Source organism: Corvus cornix, chromosome 6, assembly GCF_000738735.6.
Source record: "Corvus cornix cornix isolate S_Up_H32 chromosome 6, ASM73873v5, whole genome shotgun sequence".
NCBI classification, from domain to species: Eukaryota; Metazoa; Chordata; class Aves; order Passeriformes; family Corvidae; genus Corvus; species Corvus cornix.
In genome coordinates, this window is record NC_046336.1 from 15,223,858 (window position 1) to 15,251,196 (window position 27,339).

General features: G+C 37.5%; 1 protein-coding gene across 10 annotated transcripts in view; it reads right to left on the minus strand.

The window, feature by feature from the left end:
* DNTT (DNA nucleotidylexotransferase) overlaps positions 1-27,339 on the minus strand; it is a 140,723-nt gene that overhangs the window by 18,797 nt on the left and 94,587 nt on the right. For 8 of the 10 annotated variants that reach the window (XM_039554471.1, XM_039554473.1, XM_019292767.3 and 5 more), the window contains 3 exons: positions 13,408-13,510; positions 6,322-6,585; positions 4,825-4,908 (listed from right to left, as the gene is read on the minus strand). In XM_039554471.1, coding sequence (XP_039410405.1) covers positions 4,825-4,908; positions 6,322-6,585; positions 13,408-13,510 — 451 coding nt within the window. The remainder of the gene's footprint in view (positions 1-4,824; positions 4,909-6,321; positions 6,586-13,407; positions 13,511-27,339) is intronic. The other 2 variants (XM_039554475.1, XM_039554476.1) reach the window with 2 other exon arrangements.

The window sequence follows — 27,339 nt, forward strand, 5'->3', positions numbered from 1 at the left end:
AAGTAAATCACACATTTCTTGCATTTTCCTGTAAACATATGATAGTTACTCATCTTAAAGACAGATACTCAAAACAGGTTTAGAGCTATATCTTCATTAGTTAGAACCACTAAATCTCTGTCCATTTCACCCAGGTAAAAAGCTGTCATGATGTTGCCAAAACTTGCCAACAGCTGCCCTGGTACACCACTAGTCCAGAGACAACGCACATTGTAACCAAAAATTCTTTATTGTGCGTTAAGGGATAATTGTCTCCTAATCCAACACAGAGGAGTGTCAGAACAACCACTGATGTCATGGTTTACAGACTAAGGACCTTAATTTTACTGAGGAAGAGCCTACTGTTCAGCTGATCTGACTTATGCTTCACAGAGAAAAAGGAATTTTTTTTTTTTTTTACAAAACCATTTATATTTTTCTTAGAGAGCATGTTGTTCATTCATGAATTGCGAAAGTTTTACAATGAGAATTTTGTTCCCCCGATCATAAAAATGCCATGCCATTTGTAGCACCAATAATACCATTAGACACAGGGAACATACAATTTTTCTTTCTTCCTCATGACTGATCAATGAACTCCATTCTCTAAGAGTGGGGATTATAGTAAGGTTTGACCTCCAGCTGGTGTAAATCACAGGAACTACATACCTCGGGTTGATATATGCAAGTGCCGATTTCCATACCTTTAGTACACAGTTCTACAGAGACACAGATTTGGACATGCATTCATCTTTTTATGTAAAAGAGGCTGACAGATACTTGGCAGCAAATTTTCAATTTTTTTGTCACAATTTTCCTATGAAAGGAAGATCTACAAAATGCCCTTCTTATTACAAAACTGAAAAAATCGTTAGTTTGGTAATTGCACACTGTCTTCCAAAACCAACAAATATATGAAAAAGATTCACACTAGAAAGAAAAAAATAAATCCAGGCTGAGGAATAATTTCACAGTGTAACTTTGTAACGAGTCCCTGGAGAAAATTTCTCTTCCTTTTGTTCCCATCTGCAAAGCTATGTAATTGATTCCTAACTGCTGTGTTAATGCGCCCTATTCCAGGCAGAATCCCTTTGGAAATACATTAAAGTAAGCAGGACTCTCTCCTGATGCAACCCTTTGAACGCTGGAATCAGGGATTCTGTGACATGCATCACATTTCAAGCAGTGGGCCACAGTGCAAGCATCTGTGCCAAAGGGCTGATAAATATTAATATAGAAGAATAAAGTACACTGAATTATATATTGAAATGTAGAGCAAATCAGGAAATTGTTTTCTTTTATAACGAATTACATTCTCTTACAAGCACGGTTACATTCCACCAAATAAAAATTAAATAAGAGCAAATAATACTTGCTATAGCATGGTTTATTAATTTCTTATAAAGACTTGCAAAATTTTAAATTATGACAGGCAAGTGTTTTTAAGGAAAGGACTTGGTCTTCGGCAGATCAAGAATTAGTTTGACTCTTCCTGATCTTGTGTTGTACACACACACAGACTAATAAAAGAAAAATAACAAAGCAGAAAGGACTTGGCCCAGCTTCCAAATTCCACCCCAGTCAATACCCCAGTGACTGTTAGAGTTGTGCATGAAGGTTTGTCTGTCTGGACAGAGCCAGCAACATAAAATAATCTCTCTTCAGAAAAAAAGGAGAGAAATATGGAAAAGATGTGTTTCAGCTTTTACATATGGTGCCTAATTAACCTTAATTAAGGTTGTGCTGAGGGATCTTGAGCAGCTTGCACAAGGGATATCTGCCTCCTGATTGTTTTTGGCTTTGAGAAAGGAAGATTTTCTGACACAAAGAGAAATGTACTTATGAAATACAAACGTTCATGCTCCAATCTAATTTTATGAGATGGTACGGATAAAACATCTATGGTTTTAGTGTTCCCTCCTAGTCAAATAATTTTAAAAGAAAAGTACTAGAATTAAAATAAAGGAGATTCTCTACACTTCATAGTTTAATGTAAAAAATAACCAACAAACCAACCCTAAACATTGGACAATTTGGGCATATGTTCCCTTGTGTAAAATTGCTAATTATTTTTATCACTTATTTTAAGCTTGCTACCCTGATGACCCTAAAAATGAATCAAACTTGGCAGGCACATAATTTACTGCAAACCTCTCCTCTTCCACTATGGGCCATCATCTCAAATTTCACAGACAGACACCATTGCTGTATCCTGCACATTTCTGATCTTACTACACACTGGGTGGCAGTATGGAAGGGTTTTTTTGTTCAAGATGTCATTTGTGGGAATAACTTAATACAAAAATTACAACGTTAAAAATAATTTTAAAATTTATTCGAATTTAGCACATTAGATTATATATATTAGAATAACTTTCCAGGGAGTCATCTCCCTGCTTCTTGCTAGAATAACACTACTTGAAAAAAGAGCCCATGTTAAGCAGATTATAACTTCAGTGCTACCTGGTCTGAAATTTTTCATATTGCCTATCCGCCTTAGAATTTTCTTTCTTTCTGGAAAAATTTGGCTAACGTAATTAAGATATTTCTGAGACTGCAGCAGAAATAAGAACAGTATTCTGCTGTGTCAACATATTAACACAACTTCTTGTGATTGAAATCAGCAGTGCATCTGTGGTTTACAGAAAAATCTTTGGAAGCAAACTATCTGTGTTTGGGATTAAATGAGAAATGGCAGACTTAGATATTAGTGGGGGAGAGGGGTGATGACAGATTGACATTTGAAAGCAAAGTCCCACCCTGAAAGGGACAGCTGACCCATTCATGTACCTCATTTGATAAATGAAAATTGTAGATTAAAGACTTTGTGGTCAAGATAGTTGAAATTTTCCCTGAAGATTTGGTCTGAGTGTTTTGGGTTTGATTCAGTTTTTGGTTTGCCGCGTTTTTATCTTTGCCTTTGTCAACAACTCCTGCCTTATGATAAGGAATAAAGAAAATTTTCTGAGTTTTACTTCTCAGTCCTCTCACAAGGTCCATTTCTTCAGTTTTAGGCAGTACAACTGAGGAATTCAGGAAGTGTAAGTTGAGACTCAGACATGTAGAAGGTCTGGAGATTAAGTTACAGTTACAGCTGATGGTTTTGGGAACCATGACATGGGTATAGACATTTCTTTGTATTTTTTGAATTCCCAAGGCAGATACCCAGCAGGAGAAACTTCAGGTTGGACACTGCAAATGTGGGGCCCTTGAAATCAATGGATGTTTAAGACATTAAATCTTTCCCTGCCTCAGCTCTCTACTGAAAATCTGGGATGACAAGAGTCTTTCTTCCCAGAGGACACTGTGAAGATAAACTCATCATTTATCTGTGAAACATCCTGGCTAATCCAGTCAAAAATACATGGAAACACGCATTTTCTTCCCCAGAAGGATTTAAATGGTATGTCAGTTATAAAGCCTGAACATAATCAAGAACAAATAATACTGATTGATGTTGTTCGTGAATGAGCAGTGTCCATTTTGCATCTCTGAATGCCTCAGGGCTCTGAGTAAAAGCAACAGATATAATGATACTCATATACCAAGCAGGCAAATTTTGCTGCACACAAAAAATAACACTGGCATTCCTCAAATTCTTTGGTTTTCCCCAGTGCTATTTGCTGTTACATGCAAAAATCTATTGAACAGAGCACATATTAAAGTGCAGATAATAACACCAGCCATATTATGTTTAGGCAAAGAGTTTATATTTTGAATGCTTTCAAAATATAAAAGACAGGCATAAATACACTGACATCATCCCTGAGTTTGTGAAGAAATCTCTCCTCTTTAAAGATTTCATAGCATATTTATCTACTATTGATTTTATGTTTTCTTCTGAAGCATCTAGTATTGACAATTGCTGGAGACAGGATATCTGACTAAATGGATAATTAACCTGATGATTTCCCCAGGTTTCCATGTGAGCTGAGGATGCTATAGTAGCATCTGGACCTGACAAGCACATATGGAGACAGCTGAAATGGAGTGATGGCTAAGATCACTCCTGCATCTTAGAAGTAATGAGACAATGCATATAAGTAGGGGTGCTAAAAGCAGTCTCCATTCTATAAGGAGTATATAGGAAAGATTAATGTAAAGTCTTGGCATGGTACTTCTGCCTTTCCCCTATAATGACATCAATAAGCATCTGTAGTATTGATTTTTGCTTATTATTTAAATGGCCTAATACAAATACAGACATTAAGCCAGATAAATGCAGAGATCAGTATAACTGCAGCCAAGAGCCTTTATACCAGAAATTATATCAATTACTCCCCAGGCTGCCAAGCCTGACTAAACAGAATTCCACACAGACTCCTGAATGCAGGGCTTTAAAAGCAGGATGATCCCTGATCTCTACTTAGTGTCATACCCTGAAAAAACTTCCTCGAGCCTTCTAACTGAGCCTGTACCATTCAATATCCCCTCCTCCATTGAAATGTCAGCCCAATACCAGTTGAAATTGTGCCTGGGACACAGAAATGACCTCTCCTTCTGAAATGGGACAGTTAAATACCTTTTTCAAATACTCACAGATGGGTTGTTCTCAGTTTTGTGAAGGCTGCACAGTTCCTATCAAATACCAATGTCTAATGCATGTTTCTTGTTACATTTCAGGTATTATCTCGCAATTGCCAAAAAAAAAAAGGATTTCCAGACTTGTTCGGATTTAATCAGGTTGTTCCAGTGAAAATAAATCTTGGGAAGGTGGAACTGTTTTCTATCACCAAATAGATGATCAAGCTAAAATATTCTATATACTTGAACATAAAAAATGAACTGGAAATGTAGACTCAGAAACAAAAACCCATTAGCTTTATTTCTGAGAATAAACAGTACCTTTCTCCTGTCATATAATGCATGGTTATCCAATACCATCTTCCTTTCATGTGAAGCATACCTCCGCAAATCACGTCCAAATTGCTGTCAAAGATATAGCAAATATCAGCCATTTTCACAAACCAAAATTGTTATCCTTTGCGTAAGAGTTCTAACACCAAACCAAACAATGCAAAAATTACCTCTATTAAAAGAATATAGTCTGATAAAATTAATCACCTGAAAGGAAATGTTTTTATAAGGAATCGTCCATCATTTCAGTTGGTTACTCTGAGAGTAGTTGGGCACTGTATAAGAAAGTAAACCTGTGATGGGCTCCCACAGTCCGTGGGTGAATTAGCTCAACAGGGAGCAGGAGCTCAGTGAGGCAGAGAAAAACAAAGTCATTGCCTACTCATCCAAAAGGCCTCACACTGTGTGTTTTTAGTGTAGACACCTATCAACAGAGTTGAGAGAAGGGCTTTTAAGTTGCCAAACACTTCCAGGGTAAGAAAGGACCCCAAAGTCTGCAGAACTTAATCCCAAATCCAAATAAATACATTTTGTTATCTCAAAAAAAGTGACTGAAGTAACTCATAAGCTCAGCAGGAGAACACATCAATTTCAACATTTTGCCTGGTCTAAACCATTCTGCTTCCAATTAACCTGAGTAGAACAGAGTGGCAAGGCACCAGTACTGCTTCCAACACATCAAAAAGATCATTCAGAGCAGGCTCAGGAGCTCTCCACTGTACCATGTAATCACCCCCTAAGAAAATTAACATCAGAAGGCAAGCATGTCCAACAGATTAAAAAAAATTCTGTCTGGAGAGAGATTATCATTTGAGTTTTGAGTTTGCACTAGGTAGAATTTTTTGTTTTGAAAATAGTGTACTATTTTATATTATGCCAACTAACCAGTGTCTATTATGAAAGCAGATATCATTTCAAGTTTTCTTATTAAAACATATATCAAAATATATTTTATTCTAGTTCAAAACTAATTTTAAAATTTTTCCTTTTTTTTACAATTTAAAAGAGTCAATTATAATGCAACTGAAACAAAACATTTGACCTAATCCAAAGATGTCAAATCATTTTTAATTTCCTACAAAACAAATTAAGTTCCAATTCAGAACATTCCTCAAATGTTTAATTTCCTGCAAAATTATGTGACACTTTCCAAATCGTCTCTCTACTCAGTAACCATTTAATTGCTTGTTAACAGTATTACGATGTAAAAAGACAACACAACTGACCAAAAACCTCGCTCTCCAGGTCATGGACCTAAACACTAAGCTTCGAGGAAAATAGATCTTAACTCCCCTAGAGAGACATACATAAATGTTAGTGATGAATTCATCAGCTCCAACTCATTATCAGGGGCGGATGACAGTATGAAATGTGATGCTTGGACATCACGAATATTTTTTTTTAATCCATGAACTCTGAATGGTCCTGCAACAACAAAAACGTGTTTGCAATTCTAAGAAAACATATACTGTTGTGGTTACTTACCCTGGAGCCTGTCCAACCTAACAGAGCATATGCGTATTGCTCAAAGGGGGTTATGACCAGATCCACACGGATTGCCTTCCAGTCTTTGACTTCTGCCATTTCCAATTTTTTTGATGTGTTGCAAGTGCTGTTGTCTACTCTTGGCTGACATAGTTTTAAAATTGCAAAACACTTCTGAAAATGATCCATGGCATCAACTTTTCTGCTTGGCAGCTGCTCCTTTACAAACGTTGATTCAATGATATCACAATAAAGGAGTAAGCCCTAAAGAGAAGATATTGTTCACACTGAATTGCTGAACTGGTTTTAATGTCATCCCAGAGTTCTAGGCAGTTGTCTTAAAAAATTCATGTGAAATGTAATTTCAGTAAACAAGGAACTGTGCCAGGCCAAATCTCAGCTAGGGAGAGTCATGAAACAGCTTCAGTGTTTGGAAAAATATTTGAGGGAAATCTGCACTGGTAGATATCTGACAGTAGCGATGTCCTGCCCTGTAGTAAGGAGATAGTATTTGCAATTCTTCCCCTCCCTCCTTTTCTCCTAAGCCTTTTTCTAGTTAATGTCAACAGAAATTTCCGAGTAAGGATTGATGTGTTCCCATGTCAGACATCTAGAAAAAACTATTAGTCCAGCGCACAGCCTTGCTGACAGATTCCAAAGGGGAAGATTCCATTTGGACTGTATCTGTTGCAGGATATTTCCTTGTAACAAGGTCTGGAGTCTCCAGGGAGTTGGAAGATCCCTGCCATGTCTTTTGCTTAGAGGAAGTGTCCATTTCTTTAGGTCCTTGGATGACTTGTTTCTGCTTTGAAATCACTTAAATGTTTACACATTCTCCTGCCCCTGAACTAGGGGCTTTTTAAAATTGCAATGTTGAACTGAGAGTGTCTAGAAGTGGTTTTATTTGATGGCTGACGGTGGTTAACTACAATGGTGGTGTGGTTTAGGAATGGTATTCTCCAGTTTAGTAGCCCTGCTAAAACCACTCCTCTCACTTCTCCCTACTCCCCTCAACTGAAAGCATGAAAAGTAAAGATCACAGGCTGAGATAAGAACAATTTACTGGAAACAGCAATTAGATAAGAAAACAAACAGTAACAGCAACAATATTAATAACAAAAGGTGTAAGACAAAGAAACTATTTACAGGCAAAATACCAGACCATTTCAACTACCACACTTTCTCCCACTGGAAGGAATACCCTTCTTCTAGGAGGAGAGAAAGTCCCTTTCCCCCATCCCTGGAGATGATATAAGGTGGTACTGAAAAATGATGTAAAATGAAAAATGATATTGAAAAATGAGATCTAGTGGTATTAGGGTCTGGCCACGCCCCTTCCTGGTGATCTGGGCCAAAACCAGGACAAAAGGTCTCCAGATGAGACCGCTTAATGTCACAGGTAACAATGAACTGATTTTTCAGATATATTTCAATAATACCTCAGTATTAAAAACCATATTTTGATTATTTCTTTTCGATTAATTCTTTTATATAGTGCAGGTGTGATAAGTTTACATGACAATATCTTAAATGCCTTAGAGAATACTTTACAGTAACAAAATTACTTTTATCACTCAGAGCTATAATTCTGGCCAAAAAAAAAGCATAACAAAAACACTTAACAAGATATGATTTCCATGAAGAAACACTGATAGGTATTATTACACTTTTAGCCTCCAGCTTTTTGTTGATGATCGTTCCAAATTAACAATCCCATTATTTTACTGGAAATCAGTTACAGGCTTTTTTATGGGTCAATCAGTCAGCCTTTTTAGTGATAACTATTTTATTTGCATTGACATTCTTTCACTTCTTTGGAACTTTTCCTGATTGTGAAGATTTATCATAAACTGATATGAGAAAACTCCTTATGTAGCTTCTTCTCGTGGATTACTAGTTTCCAAGTCTGCTGATTTGAAAATGCTTAAATTTAGATGTAACATCCATCTTTAAAAGAGTAATTTCTTCTTAATTTTACCCCAATGTCACGAGGCACTGATGCTTGCTCTTTCCAAATATACTCAAAACAGCTGTTGAATGTTAATGCATAACTGCTTATTTTCTTGCTCTTTTTTGATGAAACTATCCTCCCTTCAGGTTAATTTTGTTGCTTTTATTGTTAATAAAAATCATTTTAGTATCATTATTCATTGACAATTAATTGATGACTTCACACTTTGATTATGCACTGACAGTCTTCCCATTTTCTGTAAAAATCTGTTCGCTGCTTAGCAGTACTTTCTCATCTTTTGCTTCATTTTTCTTTTTGCTCTTGGAGATTTGGGACACTACATAGTTTATACCAGAAGTCAGGGTATCACCATTAAATAGGAGCCAAAGCCTAGGTCATATGCATTGGGATAGAGTTTCCAATTAACCTGGTATAATAAGACAGTGGAGATCACCATCACCCCACAAAGTAAAGCTGAAATGGCACTTCTGTACATTTGGAAAAAGCATTGCCTGAAGGGGCAGTCAGCTGTGAAGATTGTGTGAAGTTTTCTGGTCACTGCCAGCTGCAGAGCAGCAGCCTTCTCATTACAGTGTGTCAGGGAATCTGCAGTTCTTTGCACATTTCTGCTTGATCTATACACCATAAAGTGCTGTAGGCCTTGTTTACACAATCAAGTTCTAAAGTGTGGGCATTTTAATTTCTCGAATTTACAACACCATCAAAACAAAATGTATTTTTTAGGACAGTTATGTTAAGACCCTCAACAATTTTCCATTTATAGAATGACTGTGCACTTTTACTTAAATATGCTGAGTACTGGCACATCAATAGCATTGATATTGGAGCAAACCCATGCTTAAATTGAGGGAAAGTATGACTTTTTAGAAAAATATCAAATCAATCACTGAAAAATCAATCAAATACGGTCACTAGCATTCTCTGTCATTTTTAATTAAACAGAATCCTATTCTACATCTAGTGTTACATGCTGTCATTATTCATACTTGTTGGTAGCTGGATTAATTCTGTTAAAGCTAAGAAGGATCATTTTATACCATCTGAAAATATAATCCAATATGTTCTTCTGAAATACATATGTGTTGTTGCTCTAAATTTTCTTCTGAGATAGTTTAATAAAGTGAAAGTGGATTTCTTTTTTTTTCAGTTAAATTCCTATATCTAATCCAAAATAGGATGTAGCATGTTAATTTGGAAAAATCTCAACCTAGATGAGACAGATGGAATTCTATAAACTGGAAGAGCTAAAGGAACTGATGCCTGGGAGAAGTCAGACCTTTTAGGGTAAGAAGTCATTAGAAAATGGCTTCAAAGGTTTGATCAGCAATGCAAAACTCGGCAGCTGCTGCTTAATCATGCAGCTGCCTTGGACCCTCTTTCCTCTCGAAGTTCCCTGTGTGTTGGAATGGTCTATTTCTGAGTGTCTGGAGCAGCCTGGCTTTGATAGCAATGCATAGATCAGCCCTGGAATCCATGAATGAAGGTGTTTACCTCTGTATGCCATGAGCATTTGCACTGCTGAGCAAGATAGAGACAGACAGACAGATAGGGCCTTACACGTACCTACTCACCCACATACAGCTATGCAATACACACCAGAAAGATCACACATCTGAAGAAATGCCACTATTGCCTGGATCGTCACTTAGGACATAGCAGGAAATGGTACACTTCTGCCTACTTTATACAATAACCTCACAAGCAGGATAATCACATTCAGCCCTATACCCTCTCTAAATAAATTTAAGCCAAGATCTCTCATGACCAGGGCTCTAACCACCTTGCAATAGTCTATTTTAGGCAAGAATTTCCTCGGCTGAGTCAGAACGAAACATAAAAATTCAGAATGCACTGAGAAGAAAGCTGAGACAATATGTGTTCGAAAAGGAGCTCTGCATCCTTTTGCATTCTTTCATCTGAAACAAAAGGTTCTTTGCTCTGGCCTCTTAACCATTTCTGTGTCTTGTCTTAGAAACAGGTTTTGTTGCTGGTAAAATCCAGCTGTCAGTGAATATGTGGCTATTCTGTGAACCCTGTTTCCAAACATCTGTTTCCAGCAACCGAAAAAATATTAATTGCTCCTCACCATCCTCCTCTCTAATGGGACATCAAGCCTTCCCCTTCCTGATCACCTCATGAAGAGCGAATACTAGAGTTTAAATCAGACCACTAGTATATTAAAATAGGTAAGCACAGGCAGGCATCTCCATTACTCGTTTTTCTAAAGCCAAAAGAAAAATGCAACATTACACTTACATGAATACAAAGAGAAAAACTGAAGAGTGCAGGAATGCTTGCAGTAACAGTATCTCTTCCATTGTTGAAAGTATGTATATAACAGGAGCAGTGCTAAATATGGCCATATAGGCTTTCAGCAAAAAATGAAAGCATGTGAATGAAGCTACATCAACACAGATGGCTCAGCCTGTTTGCCCACAGACTTTCAACATCTAATCCACAGAAGTAATTTCTTACTTTGTTTATGAGGATTTTTGGAACCATTAAAACCATAACCTGTGTACTGCCTCACAGCTATTCTGTTTTGCCATTCTACTTTGAAGACTTTATGTTCTCTGTTCCTTGGCCCATTTATCCCTGGCGATGCTGCATCAAAGAGCATGTTGGTGTTGATTTAGCCACTTCTTTTTCAGCAGCTTTCAATTGGAAGGATCTTTTAACACTAAACTTTTCAGCTAAGAAAAATGCCCTTTAAACCATTTAAATCTGAGGTCCATAATTCAGAAGTTAAACACTGTGGAATTATTCACTAAGAGCTGCCAAAACAAAGTCAACATCATGACCTCCATGATGTACATTGATGAATCTGGTCATAGAAGCAGTAGCATAAAAGTGGCAAGCTGTGAAGCAAACTACTTCAAAAAGTAAAAAAGTGCTCTATTTGGGGGTTTTTTTGTGCCCTCCCCTTTCCCTCAGAAATCAAAAATAATAAAAAGGCAAGAGCTGTATAATCCTTTCTTTCTTCTTTTGCATTTCGATTTTGCTGGCAGCTTATTTTTCAGTAGTGACAGTAAAGCCTACATATTACAAATGCCACAGTACAGAGGTGGTGTAGTTAGTAGTATAAACCATGAAAAATCTGGAGGACAAACAGAACACAGGAAATACTTTTCCACAGCTTTAAACTATACCCAGCTTGTTTGAGTTTGGTTTCTACAGCCATTGTGCATTGTGCTTCTGATGTGTTCTTCATGCTGAGATTTCTAAAGGAATCCTAATCTTTTTATCAAACTCTTGGCCACCCTTGACCTCCCATACTCTGCCTGCACTCCTTTCTGCCAAATAGTCCCCTTAACAAGAAAATCAGCAAGAACAATTCATTTTCTATTTCTTTCCTTTCAATTCCTTTTAATGAAAGCAGCTCAAAGTGAACTGAAAAACTTGAGTACTTGTCAGACTTCTCAGATCACAGCCATTTTTCTCAGTAATGTAAGTGGAAAAGAAGGAATGAAAGGCTGCACTCAGGGCAGGCTCTAGCCTTGGTCTGTTGTCACCTTTCCCTTCTGCTGTATTATAATAAACATGATTTTTTTGAGGACCCAAACATGGTTTCCTAGAGATTCAAGTGTGCATAAGAAGGGAAAAAGACACCTTCTAAGAAGAAATGCAACTTTTCTCATAGTAAAGGGAGTATAACCATGAAAGGATCTACACACTAATAATAAAATGATAAAAATAGAGTATTTCCTCAGCACTCATTAACTGCCATGGCTTCATTGCTTTTAGTAGTCTAAATAGTACCTGCTATCAATCTACTCCAACACATAGTTTACACAGAGAAATGAGAGAAATCTAAAAATTTAATAAAAGTCTGTTAACACTTCAAAGACCGAAAATCAACTCGAAGAAGATGAATTCAGCTGATGTTGCATGTTACCAGGAAAAAAACCTCAAGTTTGAAGCCCTTCCACTAAAGCCAGCTGAAAGATTTTGACCACCTTGAAACAGATAACTTCATACAGTCACATAAGCTTTTGTGTAGTTGGATGTTTTGAATCTTCCATATGTTAACCCATTATACACTAATTAAAGTAGGCAGCTCAAGAATCAATTCAAAAGCATTCTCTGTAGGCTGTCTGCACTGAAAGCTGACTTGACTTAGCAGTGAGGCACTTGATGAGTCACCCCAGAGTGCTGGCCTTCTACTTCTTGAAATGTACTCCATTGCTTTGAACAGTATTGTTAGTAAATGTGGAGAAATATCTCAGCTGGCTAGAAAAGTAGAAGGAGAAATGAAAGTTTACTTTTCCCAACATACCATATTTTTCTGGCCCAGGAATATTTTGAGCTACCTGCACCTGTTATAAGCGAGACACTTCCAACTTTAAAGCTGCTGGAAACTGAAGAGCTGAATAGAAAAAAAACCAAAACAAAACACAAACAACAACAAAGAAACAACCAAAAAAAACCCAACAAAAAATAAAAAATAATAAAACCTCTCCATCCCTCAGATAAACAATTCCCCTATGAAATAATACAATCATCAAACAGTTTGGGTTGGAAGGGACCTTCGAGATGTGTCCATTCTTCCAAATACAGACATCATGGAAAACTATGTCAACTTTTGAATGTTTCAGTGGAAGCTGGGAAAATTGCTAATTAATGGACTGAAAGGAAGCCAGAATTCCAGAGCTTTGGTACCTAAGCTTTCAGACTTGCTCACCTCACCCCATGAAGTCACCCAAATCCACTACACTTAAAGCTGGATCTCCCTGAAGTAGCTTCCCCTGGGAAAACCTACTCCCACCTCAAGAAGAAATTAAACAAATACAGGGTTTTTTCAAAGTGTAAGAACAATTTTCTCTGATAATCAAAACTCTACCTAGCTTGATTTCTCACCTCTGGCTAGCTGCATATTCCTAGGGTAAGATAATACAGAATGTGTGCAGAGCACTTCTGATATACCCTTCAACTTGAGCATCCAGAGCTAGAAGATGCACCTAGATCATCATGGTTAATAACGAAATAGAGCAATACCCAGCTCTAAAACATTGCAGTCAGCTGTGAAAAGGAGTATAACATTCTTTAAGCAGTATATAGGCTTTGCAGTGGAGTTAGAACATGTCACTTTTGGACAAGTGTTCTTTAGTTCATACCTGCCTTTTCCATAAGTCAATAACTTTATGCAGAAGTTCATCATCTTCTCCTGGTCCTGGACTGGTGATCAGAAAGTCTATGTCATGTCCAATCTTCTTACCCCTAGAAGGAATAAATAACAAGGACAAAATTGTTAAGTTCCTGTTGAATTTTGCTCTGTTTTCAAAGAGAATATTTTTTCTGCATTATAAAAAAAGTTCGCAGAATAAAGTGATAGCAATGTTGCTTGAAACATAATCAAAGTGGAATCTTCTATGTCTATTATGGGGTCTATTAGTGTTCTTTATAAAATAATAATTACTTTTTGATCTATGTCCTCTGTTTTTCAATTAGATACTACAGATCCATTTGCAGATGTTAAATCTCTCTTTCTTCCCCTTAAGTCCCAGAAAGGAAGATTTCAGTCATCTTTGGATTTTAAGAAAAGCATAATCAAAATACCACATTACACATTATGAATCCAGGGCAGTAATAGCAGATAAACCTGCCAGTCAGACTACCACAGGCTTAAATATTCTTCTTTGCTTTTGATGGACACTTTAATGTATAAAACTGTGATTATGAATCATTTTATTTTTTCTTTTAGCAGCAGATATAAATCCTTCGACCATTTTGCATTTCTTCTCTTTTAAATATAACAATTCTTTTTACAGAGATGGAGGTTGATTTTTCTTTTGAGGACAGTTTGTCCTGAATGTGCCTAAAGCCTGTTTATTACAAGCACTAAGGGTTTCACAATTAAATCCATGTGCACAAAATTTAATTGTAAATGTTAATGAAAAATTATGTCATAACCTCTTGTTTTTCCCTGTTTAAGTCTAAGCATTCAGCTTACCTTTCATCTACTTACCAAGGGTGTTAAACCTAAATCTGATTAAGATGTAGCTATCATTGGAAAACAGGCAAAAGCACATTACTGGAATGTTTCCCTTCAGAATCATAAAATGTTTGAGAACACATGAAAATTTATCTCACAGTGCAATTCATCTGAGTACTGCAGAACCAATACAAGGTTTTAATTTTCTTCTAAATACTGCAACAGGAACTGCATACACATTTACTGAGTGCAATCAGTCCAGCCTAAGGACAAACGAGCAGAGGAGGTATTTCTGCAATGACAATATTTCTGCATTATGGAGTTGATGGAGTAAGCACCCAAGATCTGGAGTAGTGACACTTACGTGTAGCACATCTCTAAATGTTTTTCATGTGTTTATGGGAAAAGTCTGCTCTTGCTGATGTTCACGAGGGTGCGTGATGTTATAGCTCAGGAGGGTTTCTGTCAACACTGTGTCAAGTATACAGAGAATTTGTGAACTGCTATGCAAGCAATGAAAATAAAACTGTGCAACCCAAAAGATCTTTTTTTTTTTGCATTTCATTTAATAATTTATTCCCTTAAAATAATGCCTAAAACTTGGCCTGGTTTCTTAAACTTGGAAATTTGTAGGAGCAGAACTGATAGGCGGACTTGTCAACTGCCATTTGTGTGACAGGAAGTCATCTAACTGATGGATAGTTGAACAGCATTAGCACAAAGTTGTAAGGAGATGAAAGCCTGGGGTTTGCATTTGACAAGCAGTCTAACTCACTATAATGCAGCTATTGTGCTGTGTCTGCAGCAAAGTCGAAATTGCTTAAACAGGTGGAAATTATTTCAAAAGAGGTTTCAAACAAAGCATCAGTCTAGGCTTAGAAACTGAACAGCAATTCAAACTCAGGAAGTTAGAAAATATTTGGTATTCCGTGTAACACTGAGTTATTTTCTAGGATGCCATTCATTATCTCTAAAATTACAATAATGCAAAGCTCTTACATAGCACTTTTTACTAATATGACTCAAAATATTTTCTCAAAGGGAAGGAATTTACTATTCCTATCTTTGAGATGCAGAGTAGCCTAAGAAAATTTGGTTAAAATTATTTTTAAAAGAAATCAAAGGAAGAAATTGGAAGCTAATGGAATTGGGAGCTAATTCCCAATGCTTCCTCAAGATAAGCATATTTTAAGTTAACCACATCTACAAAACCTGCATCAATCAAGCCATAAAATCCCAGAAAATCCAAGGTGTTTCACTGGCCATCTATTTCCCAAGACAGAGAGTATTTATTGAAATGTTTTCAGGAGATTTTAGGTGAAATTAGAGAGTGTAAATCTTATATAAAAGCACACAATATTAGTTACTGTCAGAGTTATATTTCAGGTTTTTTTGAACTAATTCACAATGGATTAATTTCTGACTGAAATTGTTAAGCTGTTACTGGAACATTTAGTCTAATTGCCACTAGTAATCTTTACCAATGTATTTCAGCCTAGAATAATGTATTATTTTCCTTAAAATAGAAAAACAACATAGTAAATTAAGAAGATGTATAATATATATTGTTCCCAACTTGTAAATCATGTAAAAAGGTGCAGCAAAGAGTACATGGATTCAGACCATCATTGTATTGAAGCTGAAATGTGACCATTAATTTCATCAGAGTAGGGTTTTTCACATATATATACATGTTGATGTATTTGTACATGCATACATACAAACATACAATCATGGGAACTCATAAAGTTGCATAAAGGGCACATAGGATGGCATAGGGCCAAGGTGCTCCGTACATGGATTTGTAGCTAACTATATACCTAAAGACTAGAAATGACACAGGGCTTGATTATATACAAGGTAAACACCATGGTGCCAGATGTCTGGTTTTCAAACGGGTAATGAAAACCCAGAATTCATCACCTGACGAGATGCCTCAGAGATGAAACCTCAACCTCTCATTCATTCCTGAAGCTCACCAAGGGGAACACTGCAGGTTGCAGTCTTTTTCAAATCCCATCACATTCAAGAGAGCAGGTTCATTACAAAGGGCTACAGACAGGCTCCAACAGGATCTAGAGACTGAAGGGAGTTAACTAAGCATCATTTACTTAAAAACAAACACCAAATTGATGCTAATATTGCCTGGTTTTGTCTCTCATTTCATAGCCCAGTGATCGGTGCAGTGATTCCTCATCTTTTTATTGCCTTATTTTCCTCAGTTAGGAATACTGGCATTGTTCCTACTTCACAGGAAACATCTTTCAGTCTTCTCTCCTTCTGACTTGTACTGGGGTACAGTTCCAGGACCAGAGCTCAGAATTTGGGTCCATGCCAGTGTTCACAGGTTATTTACTTGTTATTAGCTATTGAATTAAAACCACTAAGCCAGGAAGGAGAACACCATTTGATGTTTACACAGTCAAGTTATTTGTCATTCACTGGCTGTTAAATACAAAACACAGAGCCAGTGCTTGGTACAGGGAGCAGGGTCTTAAGAGTTTTCCTCACTCGAAAGGCATCCGAGTCAGTATGCTACACTGCACTCCCTCTGGATCTACAACTCTCCCGTTTTATGTTGCAGGGTGGCATAAGCCCACCTGAGGTTTTAGCACCCTAATGAATGATGGGAGACGTAGGGATTTTATTCTGGCACACCACAGTTTACATACTCTAATCACAGGGATTTTATATAAAATGTGGATACTTCTTTTAAAATAAAAAGCGGTGTAATGACGTTTTAGTAAAAATAATATACACCCTCTTAATATGTATGAGAATTGCACAGAACTTGTCTATTTTCTATGCCTCCTGTGAGGTGACAGTGATAATCTCTCCAGTTTCTACATTCTACCTGGGCATAAGCAGGATCTGGAAAATTATTTGCTTACACCTGGAATTGCTGAGGCCCTGGTGAACCAGGAGCGTAGATGTACCCCAGGAGCAAAGTAATCATGGACAGGGCTGGAGAGTTCAGGTTTCTGAGCCTTCGAGCAGGAAAATACTCAAGTTCTGGATTTCCTCTTCAGATACACTTACATCTTTTTCTTCTCTTTTAATTTAAACATAAACCCTTGCTGGGCTGGAGCTATAAGAAAACCAGAACCTTAAAGAATGGAAATTGTAGCTTACCTTTTGTTCTAATAATTTATTCAAGCCAGACTATAAAAGACAATGCACTATTAATTGTGTTCAATTCTTGGCTGACTAAACTTGTATAAAGCTGGTAAATGTTTCTTAGCAGTCAATTAACTACCTTTAAGGTTGTTGGAATTATCTTTCTTGCTGTTATTAGATTCCAAGTCATCAAATATAACTATCACTATGACTAAAACTTAAGATATGAATGTATGGCAGAGGATAATCATACTATCTTAATCTACAATGGCAACACCTGCGTGATTAGACATTTTGTTTGTATGTGTGCAGAATATTTTGAGATACTAGAAGAGTACATAACGACTAAGCCACATCAATGACAATTCTGATAAAATTATTTAGCTGAGGAAAGACAGACTGACATTTCCCTACTACTCATAAAACTTCACTATCAGAGGAGCTTAAACCAATTTTTTGCAGCCATGAGTTATGTGTCAAAACCCTGAAAACCACTTAGCAACCTTTGCACTTACACAGAGTTCAAGAGGATACAGAAGATGAAACTGTATTTCCAAATGTGTGTTTGCATCTGGTAAAACTGTAAGCTTTTCTTAACCTTGCAAGCCCTTGAAGTGTGTGAAATACAAAGTGAAAATTAACAGCTTATGTTTTAAGAGTGTTGGGATTTCAGGAGTTTTCCTTTTGGTTTTTTTCTCTTAAGGAATTTTTCCTCATACGTGTTGCTAGGAGACAATAACAACTGGATACTTAAGACAGACAAAAGACCTGGCCACAGCTCAGGGGAGGGGTCCAGCTGGCTACTCTCTCTTACCTGGGGTTTTCTCATGAAGGGGAGAGATGCCACAAGATTTGGACTGGGAAAAAGGGGTTGGGTGCAGCCCCTAGCCCTCTTGTTCTCTTGGCATTCAGAGGGGAGAGAGGCTATGGTTGCTGCGGGAAGAATTCATCACCACTGCGGGGTTCTACCTTCTGCTGCCTTCCTTCTACCGTGAGTGCAGCTTGCTCACTGGAGCAGCTGTTACACTGGGACCCTATTTAACACCCTACCTCACTAAAAGAGAAACTTTTTTTCACCATCTGCTCGGGTGTCTCAGGGAAAACCCCGGGATCCTGAGCCCGCTTTTCGCTACCCTGCTGGGAGCCAGGCCTTCGCTGCCCCGCCCCCGCCATTTTTTTGGCACTGCTCCGAGCCTTCACTACACTGCAGCTCCACACGCCCTGCCTGCCAAGACATCCCAGGGTTCCCACTGCAGCTCCGGAGTTTGATACACCTTGTCTGCCACCCGGGAATTGTGCTCGTCCCTGCTGCTCCAGCCTGCTGTTCCCGAGTGTCCTGGTGAGGCATGAGGATCAGCTGCCCAAGGGGTTTGTGAAGCCTTTCATCCATCCCTTCCCGGGATCCCGGGCCGCCAGTGCCGCGTGCTCCCCGAGCTCACTCCGGAGCGCCCCCTGCAGCCGCGGGGGCACCATCGCACCTGCCCTGCTCACCGGGAGCCGCCAGCGCCCCTGCCGGCTGCGAGCGGAACTGCACCCGAGGGGAAAGGGCCTGACAGCCGAGAAGGGATGGACTGGGTTCCTGGTCCTCTTTGCTGCTACTGACATAGTTATTGTTGTTTGCTTGCCTTGTTACACATATATTAGTGTATTATTTAATAATACACATGTATTAGTGTATTATTCCTATTTCTCCTATCATTGCCTGAAAGCCCCTTAATTTCAAAATTACAGTAATTCAGAGTGAAGGGGGGTTCCATTCCGAGGGAGGCTCCTGCCTTCCTTAGCAGACACTTGTCTTTCAAACCAATACAAAGAGTAACTGCATCTCCTGCTCAGGCATATTTCTAGAAAATATAATCATCAAAGTAAAGTCACAGAGAGTATAATATCTTCAGATCATCTGTCATAAAAATGATTTATCATTACCTTTTCTATTGACATTGTATTGTGCCCACATTATTACCCACTTCTCAGTATTGCTAAAACATGCTGGGCTTTGCCTGTTAACAAGGAAAGGTGTTTCTTCTTTGAAATTTTGCAGTCTAAGTCCTAGATTTGTTCACCACCATCTTCCCTACCAGCTTCTTTCAACTGGGAGGATTAGTCTCCAAGAGCGACTCCTTTCTGCAGCTGTGGGCAGCTCTATCCAGGTCTGCCACTATTCCCAGTACATACACTCAGCTAAGCTTGCTGTACTATCATTTTTTTTCACTATCATCCTCTATGTCCAGATTTCTTTCAGGTCTACATAATTTTGCCCTACAATTTGATTCCTCCCTTTTTGCACAACATGGATAATTTATTCTTAATATTTTATGCTCTACTGAAGTTACATTGTCAGTTTTGTCTGCTGCTTAGCATTTAGAGACCATAGGAATGATAAGGAAGAATGCACAGATCTAGGTACTTTTTTGTTTTTCTGGCATTCTTTCCTCGATTTTACAGGCTCTGTATTAGACCTTTTTTGCCTTCATGGGTACACCTCACCTTTCTCATCTACAGCTCTTTAAAGTGTACCTGGTAGTTTTTAAGTTCCTAGAATTACGTTCGGATAGGCATAAAAGATTTTTCTTATTTGACAATCCAACTGTTATCCTGCTGTGGAATAAACCAGAAGAAATAGGATAAATTCCAGGATAAAATTCTTCTGTGAAGGTTTTCAAACCATTGAGGTGATTAACACAAGGGCCTTCCTGCAGTACTAGATGATCAGAAAAATAACTTCTGACTTTAAAACCTTAAACACTGTGCTAGATTCGTCTGTGGTTTACTTAGGCTATTTGGTAATGGGTTCCTGTGACGTTTTGCTTCACAGACTGTATTTTCCTGGCTTCAGAGATTCTCACTTCATTCAGAGTGAGATTATATACTTTTTACAAATCCTTCTCAAGCAAAACTCTTACTTTACTTCTGTGTGAAAACAGTTCTCCAGTTAACTGATTTACCTCAGGTCTGTCCTTGTCAGTGAAATAACAAGCAATTTGCCTGACTTCGGATTAAAAATGGAAAGGCAACTAGGAATTTTGGACTAGGAATCCAGTTTAGTACCATGTTTTTCAGAGGAGTCCAAAATACTGTTTCTTCACAGATACCATATTGTTCAATTGATTCTCAAAACCGTCTTAGGAATGGCATTTCTACACTCTTTTTGTGAAAGATGGTAGTTAATATTCAGAAGAAAAAGATTTTCAATAGCTGCTCTGAAAGACCATCAGAGATAGCTGTGGCCCACTGGTTCTGCAGTCTCAGAATCTGGACTGGAGACAAGCTGGACAAGTGGTATTTCTATCTCTCAAAAAACACAGATGAAAAATTTCCAAATAATATTTTTTGCAGTTTGTTGTTGTTGTTGTTTTGGAGTTTTTTGGTTTGGGGATTTTTTTTGTTGTAAGTCACAGCATAGCCATGACTACATTTACCAAGCAAATACTATTGGTGCCTTAAGAGGCCTCCTCAAAAGAGAGACTAGACAGGACTAAGGGAATAAAAGTAGGTATTTATTTGAAAGGCCTTCAAAGGTACCCCCTGGGGAGCCAGAGGCTATTGCCAAGATGGACGACAGGTCACAAGTTCTTCACACTTTTATAGGTTTGGTTCATTTGCATATCAGGGTTAATTCTCCAATTAAAGCTTCAGTTTAATGACATAATTCCTCTCAGCTTGCCCCCCTTAGAGGCAAAGTTAAAAACTAAGGCATCACTATCTATTCCTTAATCAGAGAAGATTCTTGTTGGCCTGATAGCATTAAAAGTGTTGAATGAAGTCCCATGTGTGTTAAATCCTTCAGTGTTTAAACAAGCATCTGAACTTTACACATGAGAACACTGCCACAGATACTCAGAATCATTACTCATTTGCATGAAGTCAAGCATATATATTTACTGGTAGACTGACAACTAACAGGTGCTTATTTCCAATGTCTGATCAACTATAATAAATACTAAAGAAGCATAAATTTTTGTGGGGTTCCTGGAATTCAGAAAATTAATTTCATGTAATTAATTACATTATAAATCTTCAAATCATACACTCATTTGACGGCACAAAATATAGCACAGTGAAGTGGGTGCAAATAGTGGTGAACAGAAACAGATTTGGCATAGTCATTTCAACCTTCTTTCTATGTGACTGAACTTTTTATTCCTGTCAAAATTGTGGAAAAATAATAATTGCAGAGGAAGACACAAACTCTCAAACACTGGGTGTTTGCTAATTTTCCAGTTAATCTATTTGGTGAAACCAGATTGTATTTACTAACACAGTTTATTTATGGTAATATTCAGATGCTAATCAACATTTTACCTATGACATTTGCAGCCTACACACTGAGTAAGAAAAACCCCATAACTCTGAAATATGTTATGGAGAGTGTTATCAGGAAAGACATTGAAAAAATCAGTCCATCAGGAATTGCTATGCAGCCAATATTCACCATAAAACTGGAAAGATTTTTTTTTACTTCTCTTGTTCCTGAGCATTTTATTGTACAGTTGTATTTTGATACAGAAAGCTAGGAAAATCAGTAAAAGTAATCTCAGATCTACACGGAGTGGGCCTTAGACAGCATGTGGAGAGTCTGCACAGAATATCAGAGGATGTAACTCTCCCTTCCTTCCAGAGAGCTCAGATTAAAAGCAATCCATCTGAAATTCATTTGTATAACAAGTTGGATCCTAGCTAAGATGCTGGAAGCTGATACAAAAAAAAAGACAAGCCTTTTATTTATTGAAAGAGATATGGAGATTCATTATATGTTAAATTCAGCGCCATCTTCTCTGCATTCTTCTTTTGGGAAATGCAGGGAGGACAGCTTCTAGACAGACATCGCCAAGCGATTTGAAAATATGTGAGGCCATTTAAAGATTTTCTTGAATATAGATGAGTAATATGCATAAACATATGAGAAGAACAAACGCAATTGCTGAAGTGATGATTGTGTGGCAATGGAAAAGGAATTAAATGTTGCAGAAGGTTACACATAGCTGAAGAAATGAAAATACAATGATATAACACAATGATCTTTTGTTTGAGCAGCAAACAATAAGTAGCAGAATCACTTATTTTAGAAAAAGCAAACAAATAATCTGTAAGAACCATAAAATGCACGTTCCTGAGGGGGAACCCTAGTAGCCTTGGTGTACATGCACAGTAAAACATGTAATTACAGCTCTAATGGAACATGCACACATATGTACACATAGTGCAAACATTTCTTTCTGTCTGTTCTGATATCAATGCCATATTTTTAGTCTAGGGAGGTGTCCTCTGTGCTGGGTCTCATTTAACTCCCATGGCAACAGCAATGTAGAACTATTTTTTGACATCAGTTGAGTTTGACCAAACAGAAGTGGCACAGGAGTTCTGTCTAATAACTGCAGTCCTGATTAAGTTGCTTCTACAACCTATCTCCAACCAACATGTGGCTTTCAGGAAAAGGAACATACATTTTTATTCCAAATCCCAGGTAGTCTGCATGCCTGTGGATTTGCTTATTAAGCAGTCTTTGCTGAGACATCAAACAGGGGATAGACAATTTCTTACAGCCAAATATTAAAACAATTCTGAGTTACTGTCAAACTATGAAGAACTACATATTTTCTTTGCATAAAGGCCCTTATGAATAGAAAAAAACTTCTTTAAGCTTGAAGTACTGGAGTGTGACAGTCCTACAAATATTACATAGGAAGTAAAATCCTGGCTGTTTGACAGAAGAAGAATTCTATCAATTGTAAAATAGTTACAGAATAATTCTTGGCTCTGATACTACAGATTTTCAAAACCTTGTTACACAATGTCCCATCTTCAGATATAAATTATTAGAGTTTCAATAAAATATAAAAGTAGTAGTCTACAAATTAGACCAATAAGTAAAATTCTCTGAATATTTTGCCTAAAGAGAATTTACTGAATTCAGAATTTAATCAGAAGTTTATTATTCCAGCACATTTTTTACCCCAAACTTTTTTCAGGTCTGATATCTGAACCCAGAGTAAGTGGCTTTATTGACTCAGAAGGACATTAACCTTTGCTAGTTATACAATTAGTACACTGACAGGAAATGAGCAGAATCAGATCTGTGCAAGGGTTTCTGAAACACTGATTTCGTGCTGAAGGATTTTGTTAAACGGAAGAAATTACTATGTTTGCAACATGGTTGTTTCATTTGCAGCAGGAACTGGGTAATAGTTAAAAGAAGTTAGAAAGTTATTTTGTGACAGAAAGTGTCTTCCAAATTACAATAGAACGCTGTAACATTTATTTGAAGTAAAATGAAACTCTCTGTTCTGACAAATAGAGATTCTGACAAATTCTGACTGTAGAGAGTAGTAGCAGCATAATACTGTAGCAGCCCATTGCTAGCATTAATGACCAGCTAAGCCCTGTACACCACACATAAGCTGTTCTTCAAATCACTTCCAGCTTTAGCTCAGGAGTTTTCCTTAATATTCAGGTCAGCTCCACATTTTCAAAACAACATTTAGATTCAACAGTGTCAATGCCATGGTGGTTCACATACATATCGAGTAGGTAGCAAGAAAATAAATGCTCACTGAAGTGCAAAAGCAACTCAACCAAAGTTAACAATCCAAAAACACTGACACAGAGAAAGCAGAGACAGCAGAATAAAAAATGTAAGTGTTGGCAAGCCTGACTTGCATTGTGCAGTGACCACTTTGTCAGTCGAGGGAGAGGGGATGAGGGAACATTCAGTCAGAATAAACCAGGGGCTCCCAAACCTGCCAAACTCTACCATCAGCTTCGTTTGTTCTCTAGGTGCTTGATCTCCACCTTAAAGACAACGAAGACATAAGATCAATGAGGATGCCAGAAGCAAGATGCCATTTTATAGTTCACCAAATTAGACAGAAGGCTCATCTATACAATTTATCACATAAAGCCATATTATGCTTCCCTAAGTTTGGAGTTTTAAGAGTCATAGATCACTCTGATTCCAGAATTAAAACTCAGAAACACCTTCCATTGCAGGACAGGGTAGTAAATAGGAAGACAGAGCTGTAGAGATTACCAGGTTACTTTATGCAAAAATTAATTACAAGTACTAGATGACAATTTTGAGCACAGTTATTAAAAAATAATAACCAAGAAGATTCCTCCCCATCTTAACATTGCAAGTATCTATGGCAATTGTCATTTGTTATACCCCTGATTCAGTGAAGGCCAACACAGTCAGTACCTGCTTTTCAAAAATAAAGTAACACACCTGAAGCAATGAGGAAAATAATAAACCAAGATCCAATCAGGGCTCTGTAGAAGACAGATACGGCTTCTTCAGATAATTTCTGCTCTCCTGGTTGTCATTTGAATTAGATCCTAATTGCCTTTGAAGGCAGTTTGACACTAGTGGTTCCCAGTCAGTGTCAAAATTAATTCTCTCTTCTTTCTAATGCTACTTAGGTGGTAAGGTACAATAAAACACCTGTGGAGATGAAAAGTGCCAGCGTAGGAAGACACCTGTCCTAACATTTTGTAGGTGGACTCCTGAGTTCAAGGCCCAGCCTTTCAGTCAACCTACTGCATTTAGCTTGCACCAGCTGATAAAAATTTTGAGTTGAATATTTCCGGAATTCTAAAGCCAGACTGAGACTTTTTATTCAATATCAAAGGAAATTCTGGAATTCCTGCCCCTTGAGGACTAATTCTTCCCTGATTGTACATTAGAGTGCTCTTCTGGGGTATAATTAATATCTGTGAGATGGTTTAATAGGATGCTGACTGATGTCTGAAATAGCAATAATCTAATTAAATCAACTGAAATAAATTCTGCCACTAGCAAAGACAATTAAAAATAAAACTGAAATAATGATATATTTAACTGAAAAGATACCATATGGTTATGAGATCTACCCCGGTTCATTTTGAGGGAATTTGTGGGTAAAAAAACTGCTGTCACAGCTTTGTCTGCAGAATTACTTTCCCACTAATTTAAGAATAAAATTATTTAGGTTACATTGTCTCTGAAATATAAACATCGTGAAAACTGAGAACTGTTCCCCTGGCCAGCTATAAATCAGGCTTCTTGAATTGCCAAAGGTAGCATATAGCAGCTTCTTCACCCAGCCAAGTAATTCAACATAAACCCAGCTGACCTATTTAAGTATTTGGCAAAGATTCACAGGTATCTTCTCTGGAAAAAGTGCTTGAGGGTGGACGCTTCATTAAAATGCTATTTTTCTTGCCCAGTGTAACAGTAATTCTAATTCACTGGAGGCAGAACCCATTTTCCATGGCTCTGGAACATATTTATTTTATTTTTGAAGTTAATCCAACTCTACAGCGAAGCAGCATTGGGAAAAAGCTCTTCCCTTTAAGGAGCAGAAACCTTACAAGACAGCATAAGGGAATACAGTTTTAATATAGGATACACAAAACAAGCATTTTTGGTTTCTCATTTATTCAGCAGGATATCGCTGCTATTGTGCACCCATAGCTTCTGTTCGAGAAGATTTTTAGGGAAAGACCTAACAATGCAGAGAATGAATTACTTAAAAGATCTTCTTTTATCAAGTCAGGAGAAAGAAGCATTACCTGCTGCAGCAGAAAGGACCACATCGCTGGTTATTTCTAGAAGTTTTGTTCTGACGGTAAAAATCAATGAAGTGAAGAGAACCAGTGAAAAACCTGTGCAATAGCACTTAAATTTACTTGAAACATAATTTCACCCTCAGTGACTACATTGCCTCAAAAAAAGTGCAGTAATGCATGGCATTCACCTCGTCTCATTAAATACACTTTCAAAGACCAAAGTATGTCATGCTATGCTTGACTGTATCTTTTATGACCCAAAAGAAACTTAGACATTTCTCAGAATACAAGACACTTGGGTACTCCTCTTCACGTCATGATGATGGGTTTGCTTTAAGTTTTGCTTCAACAGATATTTAATGCAATAAAAGGAAAAGATAAATCAGAAAGCAGTTATTCAACTGAGGACCTTAAATGACCAGTGTAGCTAAACTTAGAGCTATTCACTGATCTTAGAAAGCTCTCTTAGATTATTTGCATTTAAATTATTTAATGTGTTAAACATATTCTATGCAAAATCCTGAAAATATTTCCCTGCCCTGTGAAAACAATGAATGGTGAATGGTGTGTTTATATATTGCCTTCTGTGTACCTTTAGCCAAATGGTTATTTCAAAGCATATTTGGTTTAAAATAAGACTGTGTAAGGATTCTCTTATGCACTAGCATCTAAGAAAGCCATAGTCATGGAACAACATGAAAATCTGAATGGAACTCAAAATCTGAAGAACTGATTAAAAAAAAAATCACAAAAACATTTTTTAAAAAGTGATTCACCTATTTTTGTATGCATTATCTTGAGGAGGACCACCTATTATTCACATGCTGAAACTACTTCTCTCCAACCTTAACTTCAGAGTTTAAAAACAGAAAAGTAATTTCTGTGAAAAACTATTGCAAAATTGTATTTTATTGTACATTATTAAAATAGTTCATAAAGCTAGTCTTCCACCAGTCTGGTTCTACTAAGACAACAAAATGGGATAATGGCCAACATAAGAATTTAGTCACCTACTTGTTATTTAGAAAGTATGGCTCTCTCTAGGGATTGGAATAGTTGCACAGCCTGGATGGTGCTGTTGTCCTCTGGCTTTCATGGAATGGGTCAGGTTGCGAGGGACACCAGAGGGTCATTTGGTCCAACCTCCCTGCTCAAGCAGGGGTATCCCAGAGCACATTGCACAGAATCGCACCCAGATGGTTCTTCGATATCTGCTGTGAGGGAGACTCCACAGCCTCTCTGGGCAATCTGTTCCGGTGCACAGTCACTCACACATGTAAGTAGTTCTTCCTCATTGGGAAGATCATATTTGTCTTCTTTCAATGACATCGATGCCTGAATGTGGCTGTCACCAATTATACCCTGATGTTGAATACTTATCACTTTTGGCTTGCACACAAGATGACTTTGTTGCTAACAGCTTTAGCCTCTCTGAATCCTCTGTTTGGAGTAA